The sequence below is a fragment of the Delphinapterus leucas genome, chromosome 15 (genome assembly GCF_059928025.1).
Source record: "Delphinapterus leucas isolate spDelLeu-1000000601 "Yukka" chromosome 15, BTC_Dleu_Yukka2, whole genome shotgun sequence".
In the NCBI taxonomy this organism is placed as follows: domain Eukaryota; kingdom Metazoa; phylum Chordata; class Mammalia; order Artiodactyla; family Monodontidae; genus Delphinapterus; species Delphinapterus leucas.
In genome coordinates, this window is record NC_143143.1 from 6,939,542 (window position 1) to 6,965,913 (window position 26,372).

The 26,372-nt window shown below is 54.0% G+C and overlaps 2 protein-coding genes across 4 annotated transcripts; both read right to left on the reverse strand.

The window, feature by feature from the left end:
- Positions 1–9,874: 9,874 nt before the first annotated feature.
- SPACDR (sperm acrosome developmental regulator) lies at positions 9,875–13,820 on the reverse strand. Of its 2 annotated transcripts, XM_089895720.1 has the most exons (4): positions 13,407–13,820; positions 12,690–12,693; positions 12,094–12,417; positions 9,875–10,359 (listed from the first exon to the last, which is right to left on the reverse strand). In XM_089895720.1, the coding sequence occupies exons 1-4, from the start codon at positions 13,577–13,579 to the stop codon at positions 10,126–10,128; spliced, it is 735 nt and encodes a 244-aa protein (XP_089751846.1). In that variant the 5' UTR covers positions 13,580–13,820; the 3' UTR covers positions 9,875–10,125. The 2 variants fall into 2 exon arrangements, with proteins under 2 accessions (XP_089751846.1, XP_022443616.1); XM_022587908.3 differs by lacking the exon at positions 13,407–13,820 and having other exon boundaries at positions 9,876–10,359; positions 12,682–13,394.
- Positions 13,821–13,942: 122 nt separating this feature from the next.
- Positions 13,943–24,093, reverse strand: TSC22D4 (TSC22 domain family member 4). Of its 2 annotated transcripts, none has more exons than XM_022587907.3 (5): positions 23,980–24,093; positions 22,514–23,555; positions 20,063–20,229; positions 15,057–15,105; positions 13,943–14,620 (listed from the first exon to the last, which is right to left on the reverse strand). In XM_022587907.3, exons 2-5 carry the CDS (start codon positions 23,273–23,275, stop codon positions 14,411–14,413), a joined length of 1,188 nt encoding a protein of 395 aa, XP_022443615.2. In that variant the 5' UTR covers positions 23,276–23,555; positions 23,980–24,093; the 3' UTR covers positions 13,943–14,410. The 2 variants fall into 2 exon arrangements, with proteins under 2 accessions (XP_022443615.2, XP_089751845.1); XM_089895719.1 differs by lacking the exon at positions 23,980–24,093 and adding an exon at positions 23,791–23,920.
- Between the last annotated feature and the right edge of the window lie 2,279 nt (positions 24,094–26,372).

The window sequence follows — 26,372 nt, forward strand, 5'->3', positions numbered from 1 at the left end:
CATCGGGTGGGCAGACTAGGACCCAGGGGTACATACTACCTACCTGAGTCATCCTTCCTTACCCCAAACCCTATTCCCCTGTGCATGCCAGGCACTGTGCTGAGGTGAGCTCTGGGACACAGCCCTGAACAAAGCCCAGGGCACAGGGGGACGGGAATTCAGGGAAGGCACCTCTCTCTGAGGTAGCTAGAGACTAAATCCGAAGGAGGAATGAGAGCAAGCCAAGTGAAAAATGTGGGGGAACCACTTTCAAGACAGAACAATCAGCATTTGCAAGAGGAAATGAACTGAGACTAGCCAAGCACAGCAGAAGTGACTGCAAAGGGACACCTGGAGAGATGAGGCCAGGCAGGTGGGCAGGGGCCACAGCCAGGCGCTGAGGCAAGGAGTTTGGATTTCATCCTAAATGCTACAGGATGCCCTGAAAAGATCTTAAGTGGAGAGATGACATGCTCCAAGTTACACTGAAATCTCTACCTAACCCCATAAAAATTTTCAAAAATATATCTGTGTGGTAAAAAATAAAATAAAATAATGTAAAATAACCTCACCCCTGTTGGAATGGCTATCAGCAAAAAGACAAGAAATAACAAGTGTTGGCAAGGACATGGAGAAAACGGAACCCTTGTGCACTGATGAGAATGCAAACTGGTGCAGTCATTATAGAAAAGAGTAGAGAGGTTCCTCAAAAAATTAAAAATAGATCTACCAGGGAATTCCCTGGCAGTCCAGTGGTTAAGACTTGGTGCTTTCACTGCCGTGGGCCTGGATTCGATCCCTGGTCAGGAAACTAAGATCCCACAAGCTTCGTGGCATGGCCAAAGAAATAAAATTAAAAAAAAAAAAAAATAGAACTATCATATGATCCAACAATCCCACTTCTGGAGATTTGTCCAAAAGAAATAAAAACACTGGGCTTCCCTGGTGGCGCAGTGGTTAGTAATCCGCCTGCCAGTGCAGGGGCCATGGGTTCGAGCCCTGGTCCGGGAAGATCCCAAGCCGTGGAGCAACTAAGCCCGTGTGCCACAACTACTGAGCCTGCAGTCTAGGGCCCGCGAGCCACAATTACTGAGGCCACACGTCTAGAGCTCATGCTCAGCAACAAGGGAAGCCACTGCAATGAGGAGCCCGTGCACCACAAGAAGAGTAGCCCCCGCTCGCCCAACTAGAGAAAGCCCGTGTGCAGCAATGAAGACCCAATGCAGCCAAAAATAAATAATTAAAAATAAATAAATTGCAGCATTATTTACAATAGCCAAGACATGGAAGCAACCTAAGTGTGTCCATTGGTGGATGAATGGATAATGAAAATGTGTATATATTATTCAGTCATAAAAAAGAAGGAAATCCTGACATTTGCAACAACATGGATGGACCTTGAGGACATTATGCTAAGCGAAATGTCAGACAGAGAAAGACAAATACTGTATGATCTCACCTATATGTGAAATTAAAAAACACCAAACTCATAGGTACAGAAAACAGATTGGTGGTTGCCAGAGGCAGAGGGGTAGGGGGTGGGCAAACTGAGTGAAGGGGGTCCAAAGGCACAAACTTCAAGTTATAAAATGAGTCCTGGGGATATAATGTACAGCATGGTGCCTATAGTTAATAATACTGTATTGTATATTTGAAAAATAAAATAACAGCTAAAATGAATAAAGTGGGGGGAAACACTGCCTGAAGTTAGGGCTTACTTCAGTAATCAAGGCAGTGGGGTATTGGCAAGGGACAGACATATAGATCTATGGAACAGAATAGAGAACTCAGAATTAGATCCAACTGATTTTTTGTTTTAAAGAGAAAAGTGAATATATGATCCAACTTTTTAAATTTTTATTTTATTTTATTTTATTTTATTTATTTATGGCTGTGTTGGGTCTTCGTTTCTGTGCGAGGGCTTCCTCTAGTTGCGGTGAGCGGGGGCCACTCTTCATCGCGGTGCGCGGGCCTCTCACTGTCGCGGCCTCTCTTGTTGCGGAGCACAAGCTCGAGACGCGCAGACTCAGTAGTTGTGGCTCACGGGCCTAGTTGCTCCGCGGCATGTGGGATCTTCCCAGACCAGGGCTCGAACCCGTGTCCCCTGCATTGGCAGGCAGATTCTCAACCACTGCGCCACCAGGGAAGACCCGACCCAACTGATTTTTGACAAAGGGGTGAAAGGAATTCAGTGGAGAAAGGATGACCTTTTCAAAAAATGGTGCTGGAGCAGTTGCACATCCATAAGCAAAAAAATGAGCTTTGCCCTAAACCTCACACCTTATACAAAAATTAACTCAAAATGTATCACAGACTTCAATACAAAACTATAAAATATAGGGAAAAAAATAGATGAAAATCTTCAGAACCTAGACCTAGGGGAAGAGTTCTTAGACTTGATACCAAAGGCACAGTCCATAAAAGGAAAACTTGATAAATTGGACCTCATCAAAATTAAAATTTTTTACTTTGTGAAAGACCCTGCTAAGAGGATGAAATGGCAGCTACAGACTGGGAGAATATATTTGCAAATAACATCTCCAACAAAGTACATATATATATATAAAGAATATTTTTTTAAACTCTCAACACTGTAAAAAACAAACAAACAATCCAATCAGAAAATGGGCAAAACACATGAACAGACATTTTACTAAAGAGGCTATATGGGGACTTCCCTGGTGGTCCAGTGGTTAAGACTCCACGCTTCCACTGCAGGGGGCACAGGTTCAATCCCTGGTCGGGGAACAAAGATCCTGCATGCTGCGTGCCACAGCCAAAAAAAAAAAAAAAAAAAAGAGGCTAAACGGATGGTAATTATTTGAACATAAATGAAAAGATGTTCAACAGCATTAGCCACTAGGAAAATGAAAATTAAAACCAGAATGAGATATTACTACACACCTGTCAGAATGGCTAAAATTAAAAATAGTGATAAGAGCAAATGCTGGTAAGGATGCGGAGTAACTGGATTACTCACACGTTGCTGATGGGAATGTAAAATGAAACAGCCACTCTGGAAAAGAGTATGGCAGTTTCTTTTTTTTCTTTTTTATAAAAGTATTTATTTATTTTTGGCTGTGTTGGGTCTTCGTTGCTGTGCGCAGGCTTTCTCTAGTTGCGGTGAGTGGGCTTCTCATTGCAATGGCTTCCCTTGTTGCGGAGCATGGGCTCTAGGCACGCGGGCTTCAGTAGTTGTGGCACGCGGGTTCAGTAGTTGTGGCTCGTGGACTCTAGAGCACAGGCTCAGCAGTTGTGGCACACATGCTCAGTTGCTCCGCGGCATGTGGGATCTTCCCTGGCCAGGGCTCGAACCCGTATCCCCTGCATTGGCAGGCAGATTCTTAACCATTGCACCACCAGGGAAGTGCCTGGCAGTTTCTAAGAAAATGAAACACACACTTAACTTGTGACCCAGCAATTGCACACTTGTGCATGAAATGAAAACTTACACAAAAATCTGCATACAAATATTCGTAGAAGCTTTATTTGGAAGAGCTCCCAACTGGAAAAACCCAAATGTCTTTCATTGACTGGTTAAACAAACTGTGGAACAACTATACCATGGAATACTAGTCAGCAATAAAAGAGAACATGTTATTGATACATGCACAACTTGGATGAATCTCAAGGGAATTATGTTGCATGAAAAAAAGCCAATCCCAAAAGGCTATGTACTACAGGATTCCATTTATATTATATTCTTGAAATGACAAAATTATACAGAGGGAGAACAGGTTAGTAGTTGCCAAAGGTTAGGGAGGGGAGAGGGAAAGATATGGCTAAGGATATAAGAGGGCAGCAAAAGATAACCCTTTGATGGAACTGTTCTGTATCTTGACTGTGGTGGTGGTGGTCACAGGAATCTACATGTCATAAAATTACACGGAACTAAATACACACACACACATACACAAATAAGTACATGTAAAATGGGTGCAATCTGGATAAGGTCAGTGGAGTGCATTAATGTCAATTTCCTGGCGGTGATATTGTACTGCAGTTACGCAAGATGCTATCACTGAGTAACGTCCGGATAAACGGTATACAAGAGCTCTATTATTTCTGACGATTGCACATTAATCCACGTTATTTCTAAATAAAAGTTTAAAAAAAAGAAAACAGAGGACTATGTTAAAATATTTGCAACTCATATCATAAAGGGCCGATGCCGCTCACATTTAAAGAGTTTCTCGACAAAGAAATAATAACAAAACTAAACATGTATACAGCACATAATATGTAGCAAGTACTCTTCTAAGTTTTTTCAATGCATTCATTCATTAAATTCTCACATCATTCCCATATCATCTCCATTTTATAGGTGAGGTGACTAAGGCACAGAGAGGTTAAGCACCTTGCCCAAGGCCACAGAGCTAGTAAGTGGTAGCGCCAGGATTCAAAACCCAGCAGTCTGGCTCCAGAATGCAAACTCTTAAACTCTGTGGGTCTCTAGAAAAGACTAGAAAAATTGTCAGAGCATATAAACGGTAAAAGAAAAACAACTGGGTCTTACAGGAGAGGAGAGAAATCCAGAGAAGGGTGGTGCAGACCTCCCTGCACCCTGGGAACCAACCTTCTTAAGGGCCCCATCTGCCCCAGCTTGGGCAAGCCCAGCCCACGTCACACCTCATTACACAAGGCACAGACTCCTCCTTCAACACAAAAAGACCAATCCCCGCCTTCCAAAACCTGCCCCTCTGCAGCCACCTGCTCCAGGAGGAACTGAGGGAAAGGGAGATTGGCAGGCCAGGACTCAGCTTTAGCAGGGAGACAGACACAGCATCCCAGGTGAGCTGGGAGACAGGTGTGGGGCAGGTAGGCTCAGCTTTTGAAACAAAGAGGACAGAAAAGGGAAGAAAAGAGCCCCTCCCCTGGAGGTCTTACCAGCCAGTCTACCCTGTCCCCACAGACTGACCCAGTGAGCAGATAGGCAGCTCCAGTAAGGAGTAGACAGCGCTGGCAAATTGGGCAGCAACGACCCAGGGGACAAAGGACTCAGCATGAGGCCACGACCAGAAACACCTGCTCCCAGGCCTGCAGCCCTCCTGGCCCCTTGGAAGAGCTCCAGCCCTCTGAATCCCAAAGGTGCTTCCCTCTCATCCCCCTCCTCCCTCAAGTCCTGGGGGACCATGTGCCTATTTTGGGGGGAGGGGGTAGACAAAGGAAGCTAGCCCTACAACAGTCCTAGAGACTAATATCTCATTTGACAGGTGACATCTTCCCTTAGGTAGAGGGTAGAGAATGCCAGCCCTGCCATCCTACAACCTTTTCCTCTAATTAATCGCAGTCCTGCCACTCCTGAGAGGAAAACAGGAACAAGTTAAAATATTACAGAGACCCACAAGTGCACACAGGCACATCCATGTGTGTACTTCCAGCTGTACACACACCCTGCCTGCGTGTCTGAGGCCAAGACCTTCATGCCTTTGCCCAGCCCACAGTGGGGCTCAGGACTCGCTCTCCTCCCCCAGGGCTCAAATACGAACGTGGATGAGGCTGAAGGGGAGGGAAGGACAGGGGTAGAAAGATGATCCAGTGTCCAGGGCTGGGACTTTGTCTCTGGGTTCAAAGGCTTAAACCAAGAATATTTTACCCTGGGTCAACTCTCTCTGTGGCAGCTTTGAACTGTTAGCAAGCAGAGCTGAGGGAGCTAAAGGCACCATGTGTCCCCAACACTGAAAAGCATACAGTGGATAAAGGGAGCACAGGACCTGACTGGAACCCCCTGGAAGCTGGCTGGGGACAGATCAACCAGCCGTTTCAACCCATCATTTTATCTGAAGAGCTTGAGGCCCAAAGAAGGAGAGGGATTCACCAGAGTCCCACAGCAAAGTGGCAGCAATACTGAGACCAGGACCAGGATCTCCTGACTCTCTCTCAAGTACTCTTCCTGTTACTCACGGCACATGCCATTCTTTGTCACTTCCAAAACTGGCGTTCCCTCCACCAGAGAGCTGTTTGGAAAGTGCTTCCCACACACTAGGGGAAGGTTTACTTTCTGGTTCATTCAGCGCTGTTTTAGGCCACGGAGATAATAATCAAAAACCATAGATCATAACCATTAGCATCATAATAGCACATAACGTTTACTGAGCCCTTACGGTGTGCCAGTCATCATCTCCCTGACCCTCACGACAGACCTATGACACCAGTACTACTACCATGCCCCACTTCACAAACGAGGAAACCGAGGCTCAGAGAGGTTAACCAATTTACCCAAGATTACACATCAAGGAAGTGTTCGCTTAAACCACTTCCCATGCTCTTAACTACTGCATTCCACTGCTGCCACCCAAGTGTACTGGTAAACAAATCACTATGATAATTTCAGGTACTGTTAAGTACTATGAAAAAATAAAACATGGTGAGAGATAGAGGATGACCTTGACAGTGGCTCTCTCCCAATCTGTAGGTCCGGTGGTCAGGGCAAGAGTCCACAAAGACATAGCGACGTCTGTACAGAAGCCAGAGGGGCAAGGAGCCCACCATGACAAGATCTGAGAGAAGGGCATTTTAAACAAAGGGGACAGTTTGGGTTCTGTTCCAAGGGCGATGGAAAGCCACTGGAAGGTTTAAGCAAGGCAGTGACATGTTTTGCTGTGTGATGAATAGACTGTGGAGGGATCCCAGGGAAAAAGAAGAGATCTGACATTTTCAGGAAACCTGATGATGAAGGGGTGGAGGGGAGATGAGGCAGGACTGAGAATAGAGCAGGGGCATCTGGGACCAGCACTCTCCTTTGCTCCCCACACTTCCAGGGGCCCCCGCCCCATTAGGATGGGTGGGATTTGAAAATCAAGACTCCTGGTCCCAGCTGGGCCCACCTATAGCCCTACCACCTCTGCCTCATGGAGTCCAGCAGCCTTGGGGGAGGGGAAGTGCTTGGGCTCTGATGGGGACAGGAGGGCAAGGTGTCCAAGGCGAGCTTTTTTTTTTTAATTAACATCTTTACTGGAGTATAATCGCTTAACAATGGTGTGTTAGTTTCTGCTGTATAACAAAGTGAATCAGCTATACATATACATATATCCCCATATCCCCTCCCTCTTGCATCACCCTCCCACCCTCCCTATCCCACCCCTCTAGGTGGACATAAAGCACCGAGCTGCCAAGGCGAGATTTTTTTTTCTTTTGGCTGTGCCACGTGGCATGCGGGATCTTAGTTCCCCAACCAGTAGTTCTGCACCCCCAGCAATGGAAACTCGGATTCTTAACCACTGGACCACCAGGGAAGTCCCTTTTTTTTCTTTTTTTTTTTTTTTTGGGCCAAGGTGGGATTTTTGCTCAAAACTCTCATCAGGGGACTTCCCTGGTGGCGCAGTGGTTAAGAATCCGTCTGCCACTGCAGAGGACACAGGTTCGAGCCCTGGTCCAGGAATTTCCCACATGCTGTGGAGCAACCCATGTGGCACAACTACTGAGCCCGCATGCCACAACTACTGAAACCCTTGCGCCTAGAGCCCATGCTCCGTAACAAGAAAAGCCACCACAATGAGAAGCCCGCGCACCGCGACGAAGAGTGGTCCCCCCTCTCCGCAACTAGAGAAAGCCCATGTGCAACAACGAAGACCCAGCGCGGCCAAAAAAAAAAAAAGATTCATCAGGAGGAAGATTTCCCCAGGGGTCACACTGTCCCCCACTGCTCTCTACCAGGTAAGGGCTGGGTGGGTAAGAATCCCACCCCCCACACAAATCTCCACCCCAGGAGATCCTATATGCTTTCCCCCCAGTTGGGAATATCGTCCTCACGTCCCAACACGGGCCTTCTCCAGGGCTCTGGACTAGATTACTTGGGATGGGGAGGAAGGAGGCTGCCTGGGAGCACTGGGACATCTAGGAAAAGCAAGTTCTGTGGACTTTCCCCCTCCGTCCCATCCATCCCTTTCTCTCCCGTGAGTTTATGAGTTTCCTGCCCCCGCTTGGCCAAGCCCAGACAGGACTCCATCATGTCTGGGGAGGGAGAGACGGTGGGAGGTGCCAGCAGCTCCCGTGGCTGCTGGCTGAACTCACCTTCCTTTCCTCCCCTTACATCCTAACGACGCTGAAGAAGCCAGAGAAAAATGGGAGGTGTATTCCTTCCCACAAGCCCACAGCCTCAAGCCCATTGGCTCCTGGGCCTGTAGCTACTTGCAAGGCTATTTACTAGTGACCCTCAGGGGCGCCCAGCCTTCCTACCCTCCTCTCACTGAAATTTCCTATTAGGTCCCCAATAGGAAGAGGAGCATATCTCTAAGGATTTGGAGGGGCTGATTCTGGACCTTAGACAGTGAGGCACTACTCCAAAACCCTGGGACCCATTAGTCCTCCAGGCTTCCTGGGACAGGCCCACCATGGCCTGTTCGGCCCCAGAACAGTTCCTGGCACACAATGGAGATGTGGTGAATAATTGGTGATTGAAAGCCCCAGAGTTGAGCCACTGTGTATTAGAATGTTTTGAGGGCCTGACTGGCTTCAGGCTAACCTCAGAACTGATTCCTGGAGAAGCCACCACATTCATGTATTGAACACCTGCTATGTAACATGTATGTAACATGTCCTGTGTGAGCTAGACATTCGTTGGATGAATGAAAGCTGCACGACCTTAAACATGACCTTTCTGTCCCTCAGTTTTCCTCTCTAAAACATGGAAGTGATAATACTTCATCATAAAGCCACTGTGAGAATTACAGTACTTAGAACAAGACATAAAATTAGTCACAGTAGGTGTTTAATAAGTGGTGGGTGGTATTACGAGGGCTGTAAATGTTGGGGTGCGGTGCACAGCTAACAGGCTCAGGGTAGCAGAGCTGTAGGGCATCGGGCACGGCAGCCGGGGTCTGCTCCGGACTTCTGGGAAAAGCCACTCAAATTCCCAGCAATGGTGTCCAACTTTGCCAGAGCTGCGGGGGGTGGGGTTGGGGGCCAGGAGGAGAGTTTGCTGACTTTTCTAGCGAACTGGGCGCTTCCAGCAAACCATCCCTGCTGCTCACCGGCTCCCAGCTTTGCTCACGCCTCCTGCTCACACCTAATTTCTCGGTGAGCAAGACCCAGTAGCACAGCCGTCCCTCCCCCGCTCCCAGGGCCTCTGCTGCCCCCTAGGCTCGGGCGCGGCTGCCAACCCTTGCACCTTCCCCCACCTCCAAGCCCTGTGAATTCTGACATCCCCGAATTTTATCGTCTCGTGAAATATCCCTGCTTTTCCTTGGGGAGCCACCTCTGCGCCCTCGCGTGGCCCGGCAAGAGGGCAGGCTAAGGCGGAGAGGGGACTTGAGGCTCCACGGTCTCCCCTCGTGTTGCCCCCGCCCCCCAACCTCGCACCAGATCGCCACGGTCTCCAGCCTCTGCTTCCGCGGCGCCAGGCAGACACCCTCCCGCGCTCTCCGGCCGCGACACTGCTGGCCCCCGGCCCGGGCCCTCTGCGCCCGGCGGCCCAGCCTCACCGCCGGGAACCCTGGGAGCTGTAGTTTTCGGCCGCCCTCGGCAGGGGCGGGGCCCACAGAGCCTGATGCGTGTGCGCGTCCGCCAAGTGAGGGACCCTGACCCTCGCCATGGCCGGGCCCAAGAGCGCCAGAGAGGCAGGGCAGTGGACCAGCTGAGGAGGCGGAATTTCCAGCGAGGTCTCGTTCTCCGTAGGGCCCTGGACAAGTCCCGTAACATCAGCAACAGTCTGTCTTGTAGGATTTCCAGCGAGAGCCCAGGCTCAGCACCTGGTACCCAGCATGTCCTCAATGAACCGGTGCCTCTGAGACTATCGTTACTGGCCCGGCACAGTTGCCAAAGGCAATTCAGCCCCTAAAAGTGTGTGGGGGGCTGCCCGCCACCCCCACCCCCGTTACTCCCACACATATTTGGGCCAGTGCCTCAGGTGCCCCTCCCTATCCCACCCAAGTTCCCCTCAGTGCCTCGGGCCATCCACAAACACACTCTACCTCTACTCAGAAATTTCCGATATTTATTTCCCAACATTTTGATAATTTTTTACAAATTGAATAACAGGAATGAAGGAGAGTACGTGGGACCCCAGGCCAAGCCTTGGGGTCCCGATGAGAGGTGACGGTTTGAAAACTTCTCCTCACCCACAACTCCTGGCCTGCTGCCCTAACCTCTCCTATCAACCTTACCTAAGAGTGAGGTGGGGGCTTTCTGAGGATGTGGGGTTCCCCCCTAGAGGGGACTCTGGGAATCCTGTCTCAAGCCCTGAACTGGGTCAGGTTGGGGACAGATGTGGGCCCGGATGTGGTGCCGTCGCCGCCTCTCCTGCCTGCGGGCCAGCTGCTGCAGTTGTTTCCGAATGGCCCACAGCACCAGGTACACCTCCTGCAGCATCTCAGTCCCTCTCGACTCCAAAGGGGACCCGGTCTTCATTTGGGAGGTGACTGAGGTAGAACTCACAGATGACTGTGAAAGAGAGAAGATGAGCACAGATGAACAGCTTGGTCTAGGGGGAAACCACTGGTGGAACTACCTGCAGATAAACAGCAAAGGTTTGTCTAATTCCACCTGCCCTGTCAAGCCTCAGCTTGGGCAACTCCTCCTCCAGGAAGCCTTCTCGGCCTGTCTCTACTCTGGTGTTCACCCTGTCATAACACATTTTATGCACTATTTGTTCTGCGGACTCATCTGTTTTCAATACCACCATGCAAGCTCCTGGAAGACAGGGACCATGTCCGACCCACCTTTGAGTCCCCACTAGGGTTCCATGGAGAGTGCATTAAAATGAAGGCCAGAATGACACCCCCAACTCTGTCTCCAACCCAAAGCTCTCGCCTGACCTCCAGGCCTGTATATCCCACTGCCTCCTAGACGTCTCCCTGCAGATGTCCCTCTGACACTTCAACTCATCCTGTCCCAACGCCCTAAAGTCGTTACTTTCTCCCCTAAGTCGGCTCTCCTTCCAGTGAATGGCTCCAGCCTGTTTTCATGTCTGTCTCTCCCTCGCTCCTCACCGTCATGCAATCAACCACGTGGGACAATTCTACCTCTTAAATATCACTCCAATCCATTAACTTGTTCTACCTGGTGCCTCTCTCCCGGCCCAGAATATTTTATTTTATTTTATTTTATTTTTGACCACACCGCGCGGCTTGTGGGATCTCAGTTCCCCGACCAGGGAGTGAACCTGGGCCTCGGCAGTGAGAGCGCCAAGTCCTAACCACTGAACCGCCAAGGAATTCCCCAGGTGAACTTTCAAAAATTATTATTAATGCAGTAATACCTAATTCAAAACCAAAATAAATTGACTTGGTAGTAACCTAGACACTTCCCTTTTTAAATTAAAATTTTGACTGAGATAATTGTAGGTTCACATGCACTTGTGAGAAATAATACTTTTACTCTTTACCTATTTTCCCCCTATAGTAAAATCTTTCAAAACTCTAGTAGTATCATAGAATACTGACATCAATACAATCCACTGGTCTGAATTTATTCATATTTCTCCAGTTTTACTTGTATTCGTGTGTGTGAGTGTGTGTGTTGAATTCTTCCCAATTTTACATGATACGTGCAGGTTCATGAATTCAACTACCATAGTCAAGATACAGGAGATTTCCATCGTCGCAAGGATTCCTCATGTTGCCCTTTTATAACCAACCCATCTCCCCCGTCTCTCCCTCCATGCGCAGCCCCTGGCAACCACTAAACCACTAATTGGATCCCCACTTCTCTAATTTGGTTATTTCTGGAATGGTATATAGTATAAATGGAATCATACGATATATAATCTTTTGGGATTGGTTGTTTTCACGCAGCATAATTCCCTTGAGATCCATCCAAGTTGTTGCATATATCAATAGTTTGTTCCTTTTTATGGCTGAGCAGTATCATTCCATGATATATCACAGTTTAACCACTCACCCACTGAAGGACATTTGGGTTGGTTTGGGCTCTTATGAATAAAGCTGCTATGAATGTTCACGTACAGATTTTTGTGTGAACATAAAATTTCATTTATCTGGGATAAATGTCCAGGAGTACAATCACTAGACCATATGATAACCGCATGTTTAGTTTTAGAACTGACCACACTGTTTTTCCAGAGTGGCCACACCATTTTACATTCCCACCAGCGTGAATGAGTCATGGGGGATAGGAAGAGGGTGCTGCTGGGGACAAGGGGGACAACGTGCTGACCTTCCAGCTGCACATCTGCCAGCCAGACCGCAGGGCGGAGACCATGAGCGTGGAGACAGATTTGACGGCAGTCCGGGGCAGCTGCAACAGCGATCTCTGTCCATGGCCCGCCTCCACCGCAGCCCCGTCCGTGGTGGTCTTGGCCAACACGCAGGGGTCAGCCACCTTGGAGGACACATCCATCTTGGAGACCTTAGCCTCCTTGGGGGACTCAACCAACTTGAAAGTCTCAGACACCTTGGAAGTCTTCTCCACCTTCAACTCATTTTTCTTGGAGTCAGTGCGTTCTACGATGGTTGACTTAGCTTTGTGTTTCCAGGAGACCTAAGAACCGAGACGGGGAGAGGACAGACAGAAGTGAGGGGCAGAGCAAGAGACAACAGTCAGAAGGGAAGGCCCAGAGGAGAAGGGGCCTCCTCCCCAGCTGTCCTGTCCCTCACCACCTCCCTCTCCATCTTGTTTGGCCACAGGTGGCCGGGAGAGGAGGGAGGCCAGGTGAGGAAGTGCGCGTTTCTGTGACCTAGAGGTCATTGACCAGCACTTCCCACCCCAGCAGGGCAAGAGGAAGGGGCGATCTCTGAAACTCACCGAGTGACTAATCTTGCACCAAATCCATCGGAAGAACCTCAGGACCACAGCCATTTCTTCTGATACACAAGCCCCAAGTAGGGGGCAGAACCGGCATTTAGTTCAGTGGGGAGGAGGACAGGCTGCAGGCCAGTGGCCGCCACCTAAGGGGTCTCTGGGGAGCCTCTAGCACAGCAGTGAAGAAAGAAATAGAGAATCCAGGAGGAAAAATCCCCCCAGTGACTCATCCTAGGCCCTTCCTCCCCTCCCTGGGACAGGGAGAGGAGTCAAAGTTGATGAGAACCCAGAGGGAGGGAGAGTTCTAGCCCATTGTGAGAGCCTGCCTGGCCCTGACCCCAACCCCCGAGACCCTTCCAGGATCCCCGGAGCCAATCCCTGCGCCCTTGGCCCTCCTTCCCCCGAATCCAAGGAAGGAAAACTAACATTTACTGAGCACCTGGTACTCCTTGGGCATTTCCCATTCCTGATGTCATGTAACCCTCCCAGTTGCCCTTCAGGTAGGTATTATTTTCAGTACCATTTTACCCAGGAGGAAGCTGCGATTCAGAAAAACCAAAGAAGCTGCCCAAGTCATAAACCTAGGGAGCCACAGGGCGGGGAGTACAAACCAGGTCTGCCTCCAGGATCCCACTCTCAGCAGGTCCCCCCTAGTGGGGCCGGGGTTCTCCTGAAGTGGAGGCTGCTGCTTTCCCCGCTTCCCCACTAGATGGGGTCCGTCTCCCTACCTGCATCTTCCGCCTGGGCCGGAGCCGAGGCTGTCAGGGAGGGGCCTGCTCACCCACAGGGCCCCATCCTCAGCCAGCTGGGGGTGGAGGCCACGGAGGCCAGCCAGGCCTGGCGAGGGCACCGTGTGCCCGGGGAGCCTGGCCCACACCCAGAGTTGAGACAAGGGGCCCATTCAGGGCCCCCCGCCCCACCCCCAAGCAGCCACCCAGATCCAGCCCGCAGAGGGGACACGCTGGGAAGCCGGGGGTGGATCCTGCACAATCACCAAAGGCTCCATTGTTCTCCTGTCCCCCACCAGCACGTGGGCCGACGCCCCCCACCCGCCCCCCGCCTCCCACCTTGCCTCGCCTGCCCCTTCCCAGGACCCAGGCCGCTGGCTCCCTTTTCCTTCCGCATCTCCACTCTGAGCCACATTAAACCTCCGCAGTCTGGACAAGATCTCCAGGGGAGCCCACAGCCTCAAGGTGCTCTCCCACAGGTGGAAACTGTTGGTGCAGGTCCCGCATCTGAACACAAGCAACGAGATGCCAACCTCCAGATTCAAGTTTCTTCGGATTTTTTAATTATAATTATTATTTTAATAACAACCTGAATCCCAGAACTTCCAGATACTTTCCGTACTCCCTCCCCTGGGCAGAGGAAAGGGGGGCACTCCAGGGAACAAGGTGGGGATATCTGCCAGGCAGCCTCCAACAGCCCCAAGCCATCTATTGCCGGGGCGGTCCCAGAACACTGACCCCTAGGGAGGGAGGAGGGGGGCTCCATCTAACACCCTGTCCTGATGCCCTCCCTCCTCCATCAAGGTCTAGGGATGCCCCAGCCCAGTCCCTGGGCACTATGGGGAGATCAAGGAAGGGCGGGGGACAGGCCACTTCTGAGCCTTCAACTCCCATCCCCGGGGATCAGGGGGCATTAAAGCTGCATAGGAAGAGGGGGCAGGCAGCTGGCTCAAGGCCTAGCAGCTGTGGCGGCCCCCAAAGGCACATTGTGAAGGAAGGGAGGCTCAGACTGAGGGCCCATTGGGTGCTGGGGGCCCCAGCCGCGGGACCCCCGAGGAAGGCAGCTGGGCCAGCTGCTCGGGGCTGGCCAAGGCACGCAGCAGTCCATTCTCCTGCTCCAGCGCGGCATTCCGCTCAGCCAGGTCCCGAATCTGCTCCTTCAGCACCTCCACCTCCTCCCGGACCGCAAACATGAGGTGGGACTTCACCAAGTCCTGGGGGTCCAGGGACAGGCAAAGCGTCAGGGGTCCCAGGCCACCCCAACCTCATCCCCTGCCCAGTGCCTTGAGGAGCCAGGTGTGGGAGAGCGCCCTGCTCCCAGATGATGGGGGACCACTGGGGAAGAAGTCAAACAGGGAAGGCGCAGGGGGTGGGGTATCGGGATGGGCACGGATGCCGGACAGAGGCAAGGTCAGGGCTCAAAGACGGAGACGGGGGCCAGGAGCAGGCTAGGAAGCAAGGTATGTCAAGGGTTCAGGAGGGGGCGAAGGACCCCAGGGAACCCAGCTGGGAGCAGGCCGAGGAGCGGAAGCCAGTATTCCCTAATAATGAGGACAGCAGGGATGGAGTACTGGGCCGGCCAACAGAGGCAGGGGCCTGGGCATCAGCACATGAGCCGGGACCTGCTGGGACCAAGATGGCTTCTCTTACCATGGCTTGTTCGATCTTGTTGTCAATGCCAACCAGGCTTCCGGAGCCACTGGAGAGACACAGGGAGACGAGAGGTAAGGAGGAGGAACAGGTGCCAAGCCAGGTGTCTGGACACCCCAGCCTGCTGCCTTCCAGGTGCTTCTCAGAGCAGCCTCTGGCCTCCTCCACAAGCCCCATTTGCTGCAGCCTCCCAACCACACCCCTGCCTGTACCTGTGACAGTAGAGAATCAGGGAGAGGAGAGTTTTGTCCATCCCCCGACGGGGTGAGGGCCGCTGCCCGGGCCCCCCCAGGCCCCGGTGTGGTGGGGGTCCAGATGCCCCTCGGATGGGGGATGCTCCCCGAGGGGAACAAGGAGAGGAGACACAGCCCCTCTTCCGGGGAGGCCCCGGAGCCATCCCCACCACTCGGGTCTCATACGAGGACACCAGGGACTTGACTGAGACCCCTGGCTGGGCCATCCCCAAGGGGAAAGGATCCTTGGGCCTCCCCAGAGGGAGAGAGCTGTATCATAAGGACTGCCTGGGGGGCTCAAAGCCCCCCCGGGCAGAGCAGAGTCTGGCTGGTGCCAGGCAGGCAGAAAGGAGACAGCGCCTAGGGGGTGCTGGCCTGAAAGCTATATACCACTCCCCAGGGCAAAGCCTGGCTGCTATTGGCTCCTCAGGGACACGGGGACCCCCTCCCGCCGGCTCCATGGTGGGCGGGAATTCCCAGACACGGTCAGTGCCAGTGTCCCCTTCTCACCCTGGCACAAATCCCAGAGCGGAGGGGAGGGGGGCCGGCTGAGGACAGTCAGCTGGGGGGCCGAGTCGGGGGAGGGGCTGTGGGGCCAGAGGCCTGGGGCAGGGAAGGGTGTGAAGGGTGAGGGACAGCCTGGCCCCGGTAGGCCTCTTCCCACCTCTGACCCCATCCTGCCCCCTCTGGGCAAACACTGGCCTCCCTCAAGGCCTCAGCTGCTCTCAGCCGGGAGGTGAGAAAGGGAGTGAAGGCGATACGGTGGGGGGTGTTTCTGATATGCTTGTGGTCTTCCTTGGATTATGAACACCTCCCTGAAACAAAGCCCACAGCAGGGATGACCCCTGGGGCCTAGCCAGAGAGTTCCCCTCCTCCCACAGTGAGGGTGAGGAGGAATGGGAAAGATACCATGGCAACAGAAACAGAGCCTGAAACACGAGTACAGACTATGGACCTGGGACCCGAGTCTGGTGTTTGGGATCCTGGAGGGAGTGAGGGCATAAGGAGAGGTGAGAAGGTGAGGCTGGAGGTGGGATACTGGGAATAGGTGCAGGCGCTCTGAAGAGTCCTGGGAACCGAAGACAGGGAGGGGAGAGCAGGTCTGGCTGCAGTTTATTAAGTGGCCACCAGAGGTCGACTCAGGCCTGGCTCAAGAGTCCCCAAGCCCAGGCTTTGGGTCCCAGAACCTGCACCGTCCTTTGCACCCTGTCCTTTCCTCCAAAGCTCCCTCTCCCCACCACTCAGGCCCCAGGTTCCTGCCTCACCCTGCGGCTCACCACCCACACCTGTCCAGCTTCTGCCTCAGCTGCCTTGGCCCCGGGGCCAGCCCTCCACCTATGCCTCCCAGTACCGCAGGATCACCAGCCCTGACCTCCAACCCCCAGTTTTGCCCCTCTCAGGGAAGGTGGCCCCAACATGCTGCCTCCCTCACCCTTGTGCTCCCTTGTCCAGCCCTCTCTCCTGGTTGTCAGTTCCAACTTGCTTTCCTGTGGGGGGAATTAGCGCTCAATCCAAGGTGACCCTTGGATGAGGCCCTGCAGCCAGGAAGGGAGCACGAGGGCACTGGGAATTTTCCATTTCCCATCCAAGCTCTGGGTGCAGAAGGCGCTGACAGGTGGAGTAACGAAGAGGGTGACCAGGCCTGAGAGAGCAGGACAGGATGGGGTGGGGGACGGAGACCTGGGACTCCTGGGGTTGGGGGGAGGAAACAAGTTTGAGAGCAGAGGGAGGCCAGCCAGCTGCAGCGTCAAAGCAGTTTTCAAGCTATTTCAAACCGAGACACCTGGGTGGAGACTGGGCCACCACAGAACTCTCCCCCCAGCCACTGGTACACAGACACACAGAGACCAAAGAGGGGCAGATTCACAGGAATAGGAACACTGGCCTTGCTTGGCGAACACTCAGTAAAGATGCCAAGTAAGTTGTTCCTTCTTGCCAGAAATAAAGGAATAATACAACAGTAAACATTTGTCGGCTGATAGGTGATTATCTCCTGTTTGACTAGCACTGCGGAGTTTTTGATGGCACTTTCCACTGGCACATTCTAACATTAACACTTCAAGGGACCAGGACTCTGGCAACCCAAGCCCTCCCTTTGAGAACCCCTGAGAGAAGGTCTGCCTGGCGCTGTGCTGGGATCTCTGAGCAGGGTCAGGAGTGGGAAGTTTGGGGTTGACTGGATGGATCAGCCTTCACCACAAGCCCCCAAAGCAACTTTGTATGAGTCAGAATAAAATTTTCAAGACTTATTGCCATCTTCTCGAAAACTGTCATGACTTTAAGTGTCAACAGTGACTTCAAATGTGAGTGGCGCCCCCTGGAGTTGTGCAGAGCACGACATGCACACCTGGGGACTCTGGCCCTGCAGGACTCTTAGGTCCTGGGGCAAGGACAGCTGTAGAGGCTGGTCTTCCTTTTTGAAGGTCAAATGAAACAGCCTCAAAATGAGGATCAGATGAAGAAACAGGACATCTGGGAGAGGTGGGGAGGTTCTGATGCCAGGGACAAGGGCCAGCCCTGCTCCCTCACCGTGTTTTGATGAGCCCCCAGGAGCCTGGCTGCCCCGTCTACACTCCCTCCTGGACTGGGGGGGGGGCGGGGGATGGCTCTTTGCCCAGATTGGGAGAGCTGTCCCTGCCTCTGTCCTGGAGAGAAAGGGCATCGCAGAGATGTTTGCTTCCTCCTCTTCTCTTGGGACACAGGCATTCCAGTAGGAGAGGGGAGAGAAAGTGACTTTGGGGTCCGACCCAGGCTCCAACAGCAGTCCTGCCACTTACTAGCTGGTGACAGTGGGCAAGTTTCTAAAAACCTTCCTCCTCTCTGTTTCTTCATCTGGATAGTGGGGATCCTGGGGTTGCTCTTAAGAATTATGTGAGATAAGAGGTAGCATCTGACCCCAAGGAAGCACTGGATAAACATACCTTTTCTTTCCTGAGTTCCTGGAATTCATTCCCTGTAATGCCTGGATTCCCCATGCTGGCCATCTACCCACCTATGCAACCATCCCCTCATGCATCCATCCATCCACTTATTCAAGTACCTCCCAACTGCCAGGCCCTGTTGGGGGCATGAATTCACCATGTACCCTCTGTTCTCCCATCCCCAGATTTAGAATTGATCAGGCATCCCCAACTCCCCATCTGGGATCTAGGCACTTAATACCTCAGCCCACTTTCCCTCTCAAAAGGGAGGTCCCATGCCACTCAGACCCTGTTCTGCCAGCTCCCGGCACACCAGAGAGGTGAGGTGGGGGCTACACGCCCCATTCCAGGGGGCCAAGGAGGTGGCCCAGCCCAAACACGCTGGCCCAGCAGGGTGGAGCACGAGGGGTTGGGCCTGAGCCCCAGAGGCTTGGAGCTCAGCAGAGTAAAGTGGAGGCTGGGAGGCAGACCGGTCAGACTGGGGTGTTTGAGGGGGTGGGACAGAGGGAGGAGGAGAGGGAGGGGACAAACCAAAAGAATAGAGTTCAGGAGGCTTCTAGAGGCAGAACTCTCTAAGAGAAAGCTGGAACCTGGCCTCTCAAATCAACAGGGGTGGGGGAGGGACAGGGAGCCCTCCGTGCCAGGGAACCTCCCAAGTGGGAGGGGAGCGGGTGGGAAGCGCTGAGAATAGCAGCGATGGGGGCAGGTGACTCTCCCGGGCCTGGCCGACCTCACACCTCACACCTCACACATTCCTTAGAGCAGGGAGCTCAGATGCGGCCCTGCCCAGCCCTGCTGTCCCTCATTCTCCAAGTACCTCCACCAGGCCCCTCGCCCTCCATCCCACCGGGCCCTATCCCCCCTTCTCTTTTCTCTCTGGCCCCCCCACCCCAAGGGCTCAGTCCCTGACTGGAGAAGGGGGGGGTGGGGGGCGGGGTCGCCACGTGACTGGAAGGCAGGAAGGAGAAACTCCGCTGAAATAAGTCCCCCACTTCCCACTAAGCCCCGCCCCCTAGTGCCTTCCAAACAGGAAGTCCCTCCCCCAGGCTTCGAACCGGAAGTCCCACTCCTCCCTCCAAAATAAAAGTGGCAACTCCCTGGCCCCTCTCCTGGGTTCGTATCAGTCCACAGCCAGAAGGGAGCAGCTAGGCCATCTGACTCGCGATTTTGTTCCTCCCCTTTCAGCTTGCTGACTTTGCTACGTTGAAACCTGGCCCTCAAAACAGGAAGTTCTGCCCACCGTGCCATGAGCAGGACATTCTCCCCTGAAGGGCGAACCCCAGGAGATCCTGCTCTCCTGTGCCTTCCCTGTGACCGACAGCCAGCCTCTCCACGGCTTTGGCTTGGCCTTGGCCTCCGGGGAGTGCTTAGCCCCCATGGTGATCCTAGCACAGAGAACCGAACCTTAGGGACATGCTTTCTTGGTACCAGAGGTCCCAGGATCCTAAAGTAGTCTGCGTGGACTCTGCAGGAGTCCCATTCCCCTCGGTAGGGAGAGGGAGAACTGGGAGGAGACCGACTCCCTATTCTGGTCTCCTGAACATTTGCCAGTAAATTCTTCGGGTTGGCCAGATGATCGCTAAATCTGCAAGAGCTCTGGAATTTGACAACAATGACTCCCTTCAAACTCTAAAAAAGTCTACCATTTGACAGTCCTAAGCCAGGGAGTCCCACCCAGCTCTCTCCACAGGGAGCGAGTAGGTCTCAAATCAGCTTTGCCCAGTGTGTTATGCCCAGGCCAGGCTTCTCAGTTTAAGGGGTCCTCCCCAAGTTCAAGTAGAGGGAAGGACACCTACCAGGCAGTTTCACTCAGCTTTCCCAGGTGCTGGGTCGGGAACCGGAGCCCACCTACCTATCGTCATCACTGTCCAGGTGGCCACTGATGGCCAGCATGGAGCGGGCGAAGCTGAGGCTCTGGGCAGCCGCTGTTCCAAAGGGGTCTGGAGACTTGTGAACCAGACTGGCATCGGGGAAGAAGTAGAGGGCTGGGGAGCTGGGGCGAGAGTCGAGTGGGGGCACCTGGAGACAGACAGGTGGGAACTGTCACATTGAGTGAGAGAAAGGATCCAGCTACCTTACAACTTGCCTAGTAGTGTTCCTCCCTCCCCAGCTCTCCCCACACACCCCCGTCTTCTGAAGACAAGGGACCCAGGCGTCCTGCCCCCGCAGCCCCTCTTACCCCCGGCTCTGGGGAAGGAGGTACTAGAGACAAGGGAAACAGCACCCATCCTGAGGACTGGGTGAGTGGCTTCTTAAAAGTGGCTCATGGGGTATCACAGAGGGGCGCTGGTCTGCACTCCAGTACCCTTCCACCACCTGAACTAGGACCCCTAATCAGAGGCCAGTCAGAGACTGTGCCTTCTGTTACCTGACTCCTTAAGGCGACTCAAATGTCACTTCCTCAGAGAGGCATTTCTCCATCCTGTGACTCGTGAATTCCACTGAACTGTTCTATTTTTTTTATAGCCCCTAATATTATCTGAAATTAAAAGTACTTTTGCCTCCCTGCTGCTGGAAGGTAAGCTCCAGAGGGCAGAGCTTGTAGTTTGTTCAACAGCCATTTGTAGAATGAATCCTCAGAAACTGGTCCTCCCCCTCCTCCCCCCTCCCCACTCCTCTACCCATTCTAGCCTCTCCTCTCAAACTTCTAGGGACTCAGGTGAAGTTCTGCTCCTGAGCTTGGCTCTTGGGGGTTGGGGACCGGAGCGGTTACAGAGATGGAGAGAGGCGGAGCCTGGGTGTGGACCCACACAGCCCAACAGGCGCTGGGGGTGGCTGCAAAAGGGCGGGGGCCACAGGAACAAGACGCCTCTGTGAGGCCCCAGGAGGCCCCAGCTTCTCGGAAAAAGCCAAGAACAGAGAGTCCAGGGTGGTTGGCGGGACAGAACAGAGGAAGGGGGCCCAGGTGGTGCCCCCCGCCCTCCTCCAGGCCCCTGTTAGAGGCAACCCGGGGAGAAGAGGCATGGGGGAGTGTAGGAGGAAGACAAACTTTGGGGCAGGGAAACAGCAGCACAGAGGCAGGGGCATAAGAAGGAATCAGGACGTGGGGGAAGGAAAGGGAACTGGGGGCACAGAGGGGAGAGGGGCAGGGTCTGTGGGCCCAAGGGAAGCTCAGGCAGGGCTTAAGGACAGAGAGAGCTGAGGCTGGGGGCAAAGGGAGCTTGCTTTGGAAGAGTGTGTGGACAGGGACCAGTAAAGGAAACGCATCTTCTCCCCTGGGGTAGGAACTGAATGAAAGAACTCAAGAAAAGTGGGGGGTGGCATGAGAGACGTGAGTTTGAGGCCAGGAGCGGGTGGGGGGAGCCGGTCCTGACAAGGCCCAGACACACAGTCTCAGGTTATTTTTATACTGTGGTTTGTGCCCAAGGCCAGGAAGGGGAAAAGTTCTCATCCTCACACTACCTGCCTTTCCTCCTGCATCCAACGTGTTATTTTCTCCTTCAGGACAGACACATGCAACATCCCTTGCTGCCCACCCCCCACCCCAAGGACCCAGGCATCCTGCCCCCCAGCCCGGACTTGTTCATCTTTTGGAGGCAGGAAGCAGAATGAGCAAAGGATTTAACTCTTTCTCGGCTGCTCCCCATCTCTCTCCCACCACATGGTGGCCACCCCCAGTGATTGATCCTGGAGAGACCCAGACGCAGGGAACTGAGACTGACAACTGGGAGTAGAAAAGACGAACCAGCCAACGTCCCATCCTTGTAATGGGTTCCCTCACCCCCACCCAATTCTTCAATGTCTTGGAGAAGTTTGTCTTGGGACAAAGCTGGAGATGGGGCTGGGTGGTGAGTGGAAAGAAGACCCCCCCACACACCCAACTGGAGATGGAACTGCAAAGGAGAAATTTACAGTGGAATGCCTACTTTTTGCCCTTCCCTCCCAACCCCAGCAGGCCCAACTACCCCAGCCCTGCCTGGGGCCTCCACCCTCAGTGCATGAAGAAGCGAGACCAAGACAGAAGGTGAAGGCCAAAGTGAGGAGGTCACATCTCCATGATGGAGAGACAGGACTGGGCTACCTGGAGCTGGAGACTCGGGCCAAAGGCAACAAATGAAAGACCAAAGAGAAAGAAAGTGCAGAACGTGGGGAAGACGGAGCCTAAGAGAGAAAACAAGGGCCATGTAAGGAGCAGGAATGGACTTCCAAGTGAGAGAGCAGGAAGAAAAAAGACGGGGCTGTCTGATGTGACGGACTGGTGACAATGGAGCGGGGAGAGGTCAGTATGGAAGTGGAGGCCAAGGTCAAAATCGACAAGCACCACCGCTCAGGTGTCTCCCCCAACCCTGAACCCAGCTCTTACCTGCCCCATCTCCTCTGAAGCAACCAACTCCATCCTCAGCCGCAGAGCTCCATCCTTCGCACGCGACAGTGGAGGGGTCCCTGCTGTTGAGCCCCCTGCCTCCACTTCTACCCTCAAAGAGGGCAGAGGCGTGGCAGCCCGGGAAGTGCCCACGCTATCCCCCGTCCCGGCCTCTGGGGGGCGCTGCTGGGGCGGGGAGGCTGACAGGGGGGTTGTCTCCAACTTGGCCTTGCCGGGCACTGCCAGCTGGCCCAGGACCCCGGTGAAGGAGCGGGCCTGAGGTCCAGGGGAGGTGGGGGGTGGGCGGAGCCAGGAGGTGGGGCCCTGAGACAGGCCTGGCTGTGGGGTAGGGGTGGCCAGGCCTAAGCTGGCCAGCTCCAACCTGGAATCCAAAGACCTGCCCCCATTGCCCCCTGAGGCCCCTCGAATCCCTTCCAGGAGCCGGCCAAAGCTAGGGGGCTCCAGGTCTCTCTCGTAAACATCCACACATGTCCAACGGCCTCGGCGATAAGGCTCTCCCAGGCCTTGGGGCAGCTTCACCACCCGGAAACGGGAGGCGGGGGCCCCAGGCGGTGGGGAGCCATTCCGGGGGGTGCCCTTGCCCCCTGGCTCGGGGTTGGGCTCCTCGTTGGGCACGCGGGGCGGGGGCCCAGTGGGAGCCGGCAGGGCAGGGGGATCTGGACCCCCTGGGCTCCCCGGACCCTCGTAGTCCGTGGTGACGCTGGTGATTTGGAAACTACTCTTCTTCTTGCCCCCACTCATGGTCCCTGGGGCTCAGGACTGGGCCAAGGTAGGCAGGGGGGCGGTGGTGGCTCTTCGAGGGGCTCAGGCACCCCTGGAACAGGGGGGCCACATAGTGGGGACATCAGGGCCCCTGGGGATGTCTGGGTCCGACATGGCAGGAGGGCCTTACGGGAACTGGGGGTGCCTGGTTGGTGAAGGGAGAACAGGGTAGGGGAGGTGGCGGGAGCTGGGGGGGCAGGGGCAGGTTTTTCCTGCTGCTGTCGCTGCCACCGCCGAACTCCAGAGCTGAGTTTGCAAACTGGAGAGAGAGAGAGAGAGACAGAGAGAGAATGTGTGAGAAAGCAGTGGGCAGGCCACCTCCGGGGCTTCCTCTCTGGGGAGCGGAATGGGGGGAGGAAGGGGAAACCGCCAGAGACAAAGAGACAGAAATGACAGAGACCAGAGCAGAGGGGACAGATCCGGGCGGGCGCAGAGAGCAGGAAGAGGCGGCCCAGACCCAAAGTTGGGCATTTCTCGCTGGGATTCAAACTCACGGGACCCAAGTCGTCCCAAGAGCAAGGGCTCCAAGGCCTGGGTGAACAGGAGTGAAGCCGCTCCTCAGCCCGGCCAGGCCGCCGGGAGGCCTGTGCTGGGCCACCGAGGCCCCCTGCACCCCAGCTCCCCCATCCCTGAGGCAGGCCCTGCCCCGCCGCCCCGCCGCCCCGCCCAACCCAGAGCCCTACCTCTCGGCCGCGGCCACCGAGCTGGGCCGGGGGTCCCGGCCGCCTAAGATGTTGGGTTGTCCCTTCCCCGGGGCCTCGTGGCCCCAGCAGCTCGGGGGCGCAGGCGGCAATTAGAGGCTGGCCGGTCCTCTTCAGGGACCGCACCTCGCCCCGAAAGGCATCTCCGCGGAAAGTTTGCTGTCCAGAAAAGAAGGAACCCCCGCCTCCTTGGCGGAGCCCAGGCGCGGCCTCCGAAGCCCCAAGGGTCTGCGGACCGATGCGGGAGGGGGCGGCTTAGCCCCCGACCCTGCAGGTGGAGCCGCCTCGGTGGTCGTCGCGGCGAGTGGCTCTCCCAAGTCTCCTTCCGCGTGGCACCGCTGGGTCTCCCTCCGCTCCTCTCGGTCTTTCTCTTTCGGGGCTGTTGACAACCCCCACGCCAGGAAGTCCTGCCTCCTCGGGCCTGCTGACTGCTCCTCTCCTCCTCCTCCTCCTCTTTCCCCTCTTCCTCCCCTTCCTCCGCCCTTTCTCGCTCCTGGGGCTCCCAGCCAGCTGGCCCGGGGCCAGGTCTGCCCCGGCCACTGCTGGTGCAGTTGCCGCTGCTGTTCCAGGGGCCCGGAACAGGATGCCTTAACCCCACACCTGCTGGGCCCCAGCCCAGCTCTTCCTCGGAGGGAGGGGCCGCGGAGGGCGGAGAGAAAGGGGAGGAGTTTGCGGGGAGGCCCGGGATTCCCTTACTTGTAGGCGCTTGCTGCCATTGGCCTACGGACGCACGGAAGAGTGGGGAGGAACTTACCAGGATCCTGCTGGGTGCCTGATACTCCGTAAGCGCCCAGTAAATTGTTCTGGTGCAGCTGCAGCTGTTATTGTCATATCGTCGCTGGTTTTCACAGCAACCGTACGAGGAAGATACTGTTTTTCTCCCCGGTCCTTATTTTTTCAAGTGGATCCTTATGACAATTTTCAAACATGCTCCAAACTAGAGAGAATGGTAAAATGAACCCCTAGGGACCCAGCAGGGGGTTTCAACAGTTGTCAACTCACAATTGAAGCTCAATCTTGTTTCAATATCTTTTGCTGTAGTGTGCTGGAGTATTTGAATCAAACCCCAAACATCGTACTGTTCCTCTTGTTAGATGTGGAAATTGAGACCCAGGACGTTCAGAAAGGCTATCAGTGGTAGAGCAGGGACATTTCTCACACTCAGGTGTGTCCTTGTCTGGCTCCCTAGATCAGGATAGAGAAATGACAGAGACACATTCAGGAAGGTGCTGACTTGCATTTTCTCTCCAACCGCGGGTCACACACAGGCACCCGTACAGATGTGCCTGCCGGAGGAGGAACCTGGCTGGCCACAAGCCTGGACCCTTCCCCACACACCCACCTCTCACCCTTCCCACCTCTCCATCCCATCCCCTGCTCACTGTGGAGAATCCACACACACTCATAAAGGGCCTACTATGTGCTTGGCATGAAAGAATAAACCTCCAACTTCCATTTTCTCTTTTTTGCGCCCCCCAACAACATTCTGAAAAGAATTATTTTAGCAAAAGCAGCGTCTAACGACCGTATCTGCCTTCACTCCCAGGTTCAGAAGGAAATGGATTCTAATTAATTTGGGTCATATGGAACTCTTTTCAAGCATATTAAAATTCTTCATATTTGTCCACTCTACATAATTATCTCATGGATTCTCAAAACAGCCCTGGGCAGAAATGGGGTGGGTTTTGAGCTCCAGTGTCTCTGCTAAGGAAACTGAGGCTTGGGTTACTTGCCCAAGGCCTCAGAGCCAGCATTTGATGGCATTGAGACTGGCTCTGGGCTGTCTGACACATCCTTCCTTCCTCAGCTTTAGCTCATGGAAATTTTTAACCACTCTTTAGGATTAGACAAAAACAAAATAATGCAAACCCCCTTGCCCCCAGTTTATCTTTATCTCGTTGTTAAAATGCATCTGCCTGTCTCTCTCCCTTCAAATGGTAACAATGACTACCGTAGCTCGATCCTGAGGCCTCCCAAGTGGTGAGGTGCAGGAAGCAGCCTCCCACACAACGGCCCCACCCCCACCCCAGACCCTCTCCCCTCTGGCAATATTCAGAACACAGCCCCGCTGCTCCGCCCCCAGATCCGCCCTCAGATCCTCCTTCCCTCTGCGATAGCTCGCTACAAAGTATTCAAACTTATCTTTGCATCCTCCTCTTCCCACCAACTCAGACAATCAACATCACCTTGGACTCCTCCGTGTCTACAGTCCCAGGGACATTGTTGGTCTCTGTGGAAATGTTTGTTGAATGAATAAATAAGAGTTTATTCACACTAAGGTGTAAATGTGAAAGGATAGTTATGTATTTTAATGTGTTAACTCTCCCAGGGGCATTTGTAATAGCCTTTTAATATATGGGGCCATTTACGACTTA

Bases quoted from the DNA above. Each gene is read 5' to 3' on its own strand.
- SPACDR (XM_089895720.1), bottom strand. From the start codon at position 13,579: ATGGGCCCCTTGTCTCAACTCTGGGTGTGGGCCAGGCTCCCCGGGCAC. The intron at 10,360-12,093 runs GTCAGCACGTTG...TCTCTTTCACAG, and splicing joins GGCAGATGTGCAGCTGGAAG to TCATCTGTGAGTTCTACCTC.
- TSC22D4 (XM_022587907.3), bottom strand. From the start codon at position 23,275: ATGAGTGGGGGCAAGAAGAAGAGTAGTTTCCAAATCACCAGCGTCACC. The intron at 20,230-22,513 runs GTAAGAGCTGGG...GTCTGTCTCCAG, and splicing joins CTTCAGAGGAGATGGGGCAG to GTGCCCCCACTCGACTCTCG. The intron at 15,106-20,062 runs GTAGGTGGGCTC...GTGTCTCTCCAG, and splicing joins CTGGACAGTGATGACGATAG to TGGCTCCGGAAGCCTGGTTG.